Below are 7,913 nucleotides of genomic sequence, written 5' to 3'. Positions count from 1 at the left end.
CAGAAATCCCAGCAGGACAGGGCTGAGCTAGGGCTGATACAAGTGCTTGTGCTGTTAGGGCCATGTGGCAGAGGTCAGTTGCCACCAGCCTGTCCCAGATCATCCTCTAAGCTCGAGCTGCTGAGCTGAGACGTGCTGTTCTGTTGTGTGGGGCAGAGCCCTTTGCTCTGTGCGATGGGAAGCAAGGCCGGTGGGTAAACGCAGCAGTCGCAGCCTCTTCCCACTGCAAGATCACGCAGGTTTTTGCTTACTGATCCCTGAGCTGAGTGTTTCAGGGTTGAAAGAAACACATTTTTATGGGTCTTGTGCCAAAACTTGGAGCCGTGTTTGTGACAGCAATTTCCCTTCCTCTGTCTGGTGCCAGAAGCATTTTTGTTGTCCTAATCCCCAGGCTCAGAGACTTCAATTGTAGCGGAGCCTGAGCTGCTTTTCAGCCTGGGAGCAGCTTTGTGCTCCAGGTCTCTGTATTTTATTAGAGCAGCTCATGGAAATCAATGTGATGTTTTACATGCTGAGGTAGGGTTGTGTTCCAGGGTAAGACATCAAAGATCGGCCCGTTTAATTTTGTTTCCCCTTTTACTTGCAATTCCTCCTTTTCAGTTCCTATAGTTCAGGGGAACTTTTACTGCATACTTGCATTCCCGGTGTCCCATCCCATGTTCCTGCCCCTGCTTGTGGGAGTAATGGGGCTGAAGGCCGGTGTGATGAGCAGGTGGCACAGGGCAGTGGTGCAGGAGCAACGTGTCACGTTGGGGGTCTGCTCGGGCACTGGTTCCTTCACCTCTTCCTCTGTAAATCTGCGCTGTGGGGTTTTGAGGGACGAGCTGGGAGGTAACAACCGTTTCCCTTCTCTGGGCTATGCAGCTGATGGAGCAGGGGCAGCTGCATTAGCACTCGTGTGCTTAATGAATGACTGGTGCCAAGAGCAGCATCTGTTGTGGAGGTACAAAGCTGATGATTGATACAAATCCTGCATGTCTGCACCTTTCTGTGCCTGGCAAGGGAGGTCTTTCAGGGTTAAATCAAGGCAACTTCATGCTTTCTTTTCAACTTGCTATCGTGGATGCCGTCCTTGGAAACAGGGTAGCGTGTGACAAACGCAAACGGCTAGTAAGAACAGAATAAGGAAAAAGAGAAGTGCAGAGCTGGAAATAGTTCCTTACATAAAGGGCTAGTGCTTCAATCTCATTATTGTCTTAAGGGACGGACACTGAGCTGCTTCCGACTCCTACAGTGCAAACCGCAATCTGACAAGCAATCAGCTTTGGGAACCTGGCAGGTGCCACGTGGCACCATGACACGGCCAGTGCCCCTCGGGCAGCAGCTCACCACTGCTCCTCTGAGCTCGCAGCACTCGTCCCAGCCAGCGTACGCCTGGTGGGAGCGTTCCCATGAAGCCAGAGCTGCTGTCCCACGGCCCATAACAGGAATCACTGCCTTGGAGGGTCAGGCACGATGAGGCAGCTGGGGACGAGGCGTGTGAGTCTCTCTGCCAGCCTGAAGATAGGGGATCGCCGGGGCTGCTGCCAGACACTGGAGGAAGATGAAGTCAGCATCCCATTTGCGCAGGACAGCCTGGTAAAGCAATGGAGCTCCATGCAGAACGTGACGGACAGAAACCAGGGGAAAAGCAAGACTCCCATCCAAAGGAACAAGCACGTGCTCAACATTAACGTGGGTGGCAAATTGTTCCAGATAGCTTACAAGGTAGCGGCCCAGTATCCCATCACCAGGCTTGGGAAGCTGGCCCTTTATACAGACCCTATGAAGAAGCTGCAGCTCTGCGATGACTACTCAGTGCAGAAGAATGAGTACTTCTTTGACAGAGATCCTTCAATTTTCCACTACATCTTCCAATTCTACCACAGCGGGGTCCTGTGGGTAATGGATGAGATGTGCCCCAGTAACTTTGTAGAGGAAATCGAGTACTGGGGAATCCATCTGAAATACTCCCAACGCTGCTGCCGGATCCTGTTTGAGGAAAAGCAAGATGAACTCAATGAGTATCTGAAAATACAGAAGGAGCTGGAGGCAGAACTGGAGCCCCTGGACTCAGTGGAGCAGTTTGAGGGCAAATTTCTGGGACGGTTTCGGAAGATGATCTGGAACCTCATTGAGAACCCGTACTCTTCTGTCCCAGCCAAGATCATTGCTGTCATGTCAAGCATCTTTGTGCTTATCTCCGTCGTGGGCATGACACTGAGCACAGTGGAGGAGATGAAACACAAGACAGGGAAGATGTGCATTGAGCAGCTGGAGGTGGTCTGTGCCATCTTCTTCACCTCCGAATACCTCATGCGGCTTATAGCCTCCTCCAGCTTCAAGAAATTTTTGCGGGCAGTGTTTAATGCTGTGGACCTGGTGGCCATCCTGCCCTTCTACATCCAGATCCTCTTTGAAAATCTGGACGAAGGAGAACTGCTTTACCATGAGGAACTGCACAAGGTGGAGAATGTGAGCAAGCTGGGCAAAGTCCTCAAGCTCATCAAGCTCATGAGGATCTTCCGCATCCTCAAGCTGGCACGCCACTCCACCGGCCTCCGGGCCTTCGGCTTCACCATTCGCCAGTGCTACCAGCAGGTTTGCTGCCTCCTCCTCTTCATTGCCATGGGGGTCTTCACCTTCTCTGCTCTCATGCACTCGGTGGAACATGATGTCCCAGGCACCAACTTCACCAGTATCCCCTACGCATGGTGGTGGGCAGCGGTAAGGTGTGAGCACCTTCTTCCAGAGAGGGGTGCGGTGGGGCTCCGCGGGTAGGGGCTGCCCTGGTGCTCAAGGGATTCACCACTGCTGCTGGCCAGGAGGCAGAAAAGGGCCCAGTCTTCCCGACAGCTCAGTAATGGTGGGAAACCCAGAGCCCTGCACACTCTGAGAAAAGAAATCAGAGATTTGGACTAAGCTCAGAGGCTTGAAAGCCGGTGCTGGGGTGGGATGGTGGGACAGAGGTGGTGGCCTGGAAACCTCCAGGCCTGGGTTAGTGACAAGGGGGATGTAACTCAGCCTGGGCTTTATCTGTCATGGGACCCAAGTGTTGGGTGGATGTGGTTCAGACCCCGTGGGCATGGGGACAGCTGCCTGGGACAGCCTGAGTCTTGTGCAGCATTGCAGCCCGGCTCGGCTCGGGAGGCTTGGGGGGGGCAGAGCTTACGGTAGTGACAAGGTAAACTCAAGTAACAGGTGACAAGTAACTCAGCCTGGGCTTTATCTGTCATGGGACCCAAGTGTTGGGTGGATGTGGTTCAGACCCCGTGGGCATGGGGACAGCTGCCTGGGACAGCCTGAGTCTTGTGCAGCATTGCAGCCCGGCTCGGCTCGGGAGGCTTGAGGGGGTCAGAGCTTGTGGGGCTGAGCCAGGGGACCCAGGGCTGCATGCGGGAACCAAGGAAACATGGTCACACCGTGCCTCAACCCGTGTCCTGAGAGAGGACACAGACCGGGGTGTGCTGCAGCTGGGGACAGGAGCCCTTGCTGGCTACCCTGCTCGTGCTGGGAGCCGCCAGCTCTGCTGAGCCGAGCACTATAGTAAACCTGGGATTACCTCTGAGATGAGGAGCAGCTAAAGCACTTGAGAGCCAGGGGTTATGAGGGCATTTTGATTTACCGATGAAATGATCCCACAGATCACTTCTGCTCTTATAATCCCCCTTGGCCACCACAGGCTGCCTGCTTCAAATTCATCCCTCCTTGAGGAAGTGCAAAATCACTTCGCAAAATGACCAGATTTGCATATTTAAATGTCACAGGCTGATCCTGTCCCTGGTCAGCATGGCTCCATGCAAAGCCCAAACCTCTCTGTCCCAGCTCTCACCCTGTCCCCATAGTCCTGCTGCCCTGTCATCCAAAAGCGGTTCCTCTGGGTGCATTCCTGGGCAGTGCCTCTGTTTCCCTTGGAGGGAGGGTCTGGGAAGCTTCGTTCCTGTGGGACCGGGCAGCTTACAGCCAGGAAGCACCGGAGCCGCTGCTCCGTGGGGGCAGGAAGCTCCAGCAGACAGTCTGGCTGCTGGGGAAAGTTCAGCCCGGTGATGTCCAGCTGCTTTTGAAGAGACACACACGAAGGGGAGGAGGGAGCGTGGAGACTTGCCTCTGGTCTCTGCTGTTGGGGCCTCATCCAGCCCTTTCCTTGGGTTCTCCAAACCTGCCAGGTGCAGCCCGGGGAGCCGAGCCCTGGCCGTGCAGGCTTGCTGGAGCAGGGACAGCCAAGCTGGCTGCAGCCACAGTGCAGTGCCGTTCCCAGGGGATACCCGGCTCCCACACAGGGGCAGAGGGAGGTGGGTCCCAACACCAGCAGGCGGGGTCTGCTGGACTTGTTCATGTAGGATTTTATCCTTTCCCTTCCCCGCCCAGGTCAGCCTCTCCACTGTGGGCTACGGAGACAGCGTGCCCGACACGGTGCTCGGCAGGGTGGTGGCGTTTGGCTGCATCTCCTTTGGCATCATCCTCAACGGCATGCCCATCTCCATTCTCTACAACAAGTTTTCTGACTACTATGCCAAGCTGAAGGCTCATGAGAACAAGACCAGCCACTCGCTCAAGCTCTCCAGGAGGATCTGCTTGAAGGAGCGAGTCCTGCAGAAGCTGTCGGAGTGCTGCAGAGACGACCCTCACTGTCACCACTGACCACTGGCCCTTCACCCCCCCGAACACCCCCTCCACCATGACGCGTCCTGCCCTCCAGCCTGGCCATCCCTCCAGCAGGTCCTGTCTCCTAGGGAGGCTCCACAACTCAGGCAGCGAGTAGCAAGTCACAGCAGCGTCTGGGGGGGTCTGCTGTTGTACAGGTGCTGCTGCCAGCTCGGGCTGTTTGGAAGGATGAAACATGCCTGTGACTGTGTTGTGACCTTCCTCAATATTGCGTGCTGGACCCTGCTGTCCCGTAGAGTGGTCAGTGAAGGACCAGCTAAAGACCGCACTGTACGGCCAATGCAGGACATCTGTCTGTCGTGGTCTGGGGCATGGGGCACCCCGAGGACACAGGAAGCAAGCGGTGGGATGCATGAGGCTGAACTCCGTCACCTTTCTGAGGATGGTAGAAGTTGACACCCCTGATGAGATGAAGGCTGGTGTGACACCTGCGCAGGTGCTGCTCCGCTCCTGGGTTGAGTGGGACATACACAGGCTCCCCCTGCCAGGCAGTAGCCCAGGACCCCATGACTCCTTCCCAGCCGAGCAGACGTTCAGCCCAGGCTGAGTCCAGTGTGGGGATTTGGGTGAAGGCCCACAAAAAGGACTGCAGCCATGCGTCCTGCCAGCCAAACCCCCTTTCCTTCCCACTCCCCTGAGAGCCTGAGGACACGGTCCTGGCTCAGGATGCTGCTGCGATAGGAACTGCGGGCACCCTGGGGGCGCAGAGCTGGTAGCCAGAGCGTCCCCAGGAACAGGAATCTAATAAACCAGGCCAAAACCATTCATTGTCTTGAATTATTGGCCAGCCGCTTGGTGTAATTCAGCAAAGTGCTCTTATAGAATCATAGAATCATTAAGGTTGGAAGAGACCTCCAAGATCATCGAGTCCAACCATCAACCCAACACCACCATGCCCACTAAACCATGTCCCTAAGCGCCTCATCTACCCGTCTTTTAAATACTTCCAGGGATGGGGACTCAACCACTTCCCTGGGCAGCCTGTTCCAGTGTTTAACCACTCTTTCAGTAAAGAAATTTTTCCTCACATCCAATCTAAACCTCCCCTGGCGCAACTTGAGGCCATTTCCTCTCGTCCTTTCGCCAGTTACTTGGGAGAAGAGACCGACCCCCACCTCGCTACAGCCTCCTTTCAGGGAGTTGTAGAGAGCGATGAGGTCTCCCCTCAGCCTCCTTTTCTCCAGGCTAAACAACCCCAGCTCCCTCAGCCGCTCCTCATAAGACTTGTGCTCCAGACCCCTCACCAGCCTCGTTGCCCTTCTCTGGACACGCTCCAGCACCTCAACGTCCTTCTTGTAGTGAGGGGCCCAAAACTGAACAGAGTATTCGAGGTGCGGCCTCACCAGTGCCGAGTACAGGGGCACGATCACTTCCCTGCTCCTGCTGGCCACACTATTTCTGATACAGGCCAGGATGCCATTGGCCTTCTTGGCCACCTGGGCACACTGCCGGCTCATGTTCAGCCGGCTGTCGACCAACACCCCCAGGTCCTTTTCCGCCAGGCAGCTTTCCAGCCACTCTTCCCCCAGCCTGTAGCGCTGCATGGGGTTGTTGTGGCCGAAGTGCAGGACCCGGCACTTGGCCTTGTTGAATCTCATACAGTTGGCCTGGGCCCATCGATCCAGCCTGTCCAGGTCCCTCTACAGAGCCTTCCTACCCTCGAGCAGATCAACACGCCCACCCAACTTGGTGTCGTCTGCAAACTGACTGAGGGTGCACTCGATCCCCTCATCCAGATCATTGATAAAGATATTAAACAGAACTGGCCCCAATACTCTTAATTCGGGGGTGAGGAGGGGGAGTCTCCCCAAGGCTCACAACCACCTCTCCTGCCCATCGGTGGGAGGATGGGGCTCTCACGGGACACGGGTGAGCCTGTCTGCATATTGGTTTTGGGACGAGGTGCCTGGCCCTGGGTGCATTGGAAGAGGAGCTGGGACATCTGCATGTGCTCAGGACGCACCAGTTGGCTCTGCCCTGTGTTCACATCCCGGTGGCAGTGAGGGCAGTGGGGGACACGTCTATGGGGCACAGGGGAAGGATTTGCCCCTCCAGTGTGGGGCCGTATCTAGTCAATGAGGTCCCGGGGACATTCACCCTTCCGCTGGGTGGGATGGGGAGAGGGACCCCAGGCTGCAGGGCAGGCAGTGGTGGGGAAGGGCCAACAGCTGCTGGTGCTGCTTTCGGGTGAGCAGTGGGAGGAAACTGGTGCCTGCCAGGCCAGGGTGGGATTTGGTCACTTGCAAGCTGGGCTTGGAGATGAAGAGCTGCTGGGGAGGGGCCTGGTGTCAGCCTGGGACCATGGTTAAGCCACTGCTGTTAGAAACTGTTGGAAAGAGGCTTGGAGGGGCTGAACCCTCTGGCAGGGACAGCCACGCTCCAGCTGATTCCTGGACCGCAGGGGACAAGGGAGCTGTGCCAGCAGGTGCGAGACAGGGACCCCTGCCCTGACCCCCAGCACCTACACCCGCTCCCCGGTACCCACACTAACAGCAGCCCTCTGTACCCCTCCCCAGCACCAACCCGGCCCCACAGCCTTGGTCAGCTCTGTTTTCTACCCCATTTCTCTTCCACAAGGAACCTTCTCTCTGGGCACGGTGCAGCCTCCTCCAGCCATCTTCACCCAATACTGTCCTTCCCCACCACCCACCTGCCCCGGCAGCATCACCTCCGGGCACCTCTACAGTCCCCCTCAATCCCAGACCCTGTCACTGCATCTCCCCACGTGCCTCCATCACCTGCTCGGGGATCCCCTCCCAGCCCCCGTTGTCGGCTGGCTGATGGATCCTGAGATCATTCAGCTTCCAAGGAACGGGGGCTTAGCAACTGAACCCACCCCTGGAGACCGTGCTGCAGCTGAATCGTCATCTCTCCGCTTGCATCACCCCTCCCCGTGGCCGCAGGATTTGCTCGCCCTCAGCCAGCCCCGTCCCAGGCAGCGGTCCCACAAGCAGCCCCTCGGAGAACGGCACTTTTAATAGTTCCTCTGAATTCATTTTACAAGTCACAACAATGCAGAAATGTACAGACATTTACAGGACACTGTACAAGCAGTTTCTGTCATATATTAGTGCTTTTGCTATATACATATAGTACAGCTTGCAGGAAGCCTCTGCACAGGCAAGGAAACCTGCACCCCTGCACAGGGCACCCCAAAACGGAGCTGTTGCCCCAGGGCTGCCCAATCGCACAGGCTCATTCAGGTCGATTTAATCAGAGCTCGGCCCTGAGCCTTCCCGGGCACTACCGGGGGGGTGATCCCAACTGGG

The 7,913-nt window shown here is 56.4% G+C and overlaps 1 protein-coding gene across 1 annotated transcript; it reads left to right on the top strand.

Moving 5' to 3' along the window:
- Positions 1–1,455: 1,455 nt before the first annotated feature.
- LOC103916045 (potassium voltage-gated channel subfamily V member 2-like) lies at positions 1,456–4,630 on the top strand. Its single transcript, XM_009322990.1, has 2 exons — positions 1,456–2,706; positions 4,348–4,630. Exons 1-2 carry the CDS (start codon positions 1,456–1,458, stop codon positions 4,618–4,620), a joined length of 1,524 nt encoding a protein of 507 aa, XP_009321265.1. The 3' UTR covers positions 4,621–4,630.
- Positions 4,631–7,913: the final 3,283 nt, after the last annotated feature.

This window comes from Pygoscelis adeliae, unplaced genomic scaffold (assembly GCF_000699105.1).
Source record: "Pygoscelis adeliae isolate BGI_AS28 unplaced genomic scaffold, ASM69910v1 Scaffold284, whole genome shotgun sequence".
NCBI classification, from domain to species: domain Eukaryota; kingdom Metazoa; phylum Chordata; class Aves; order Sphenisciformes; family Spheniscidae; genus Pygoscelis; species Pygoscelis adeliae.
Note: the sequence above shows the minus strand (reverse complement) of the source record. Positions and strands in the feature narration are given on the sequence as shown.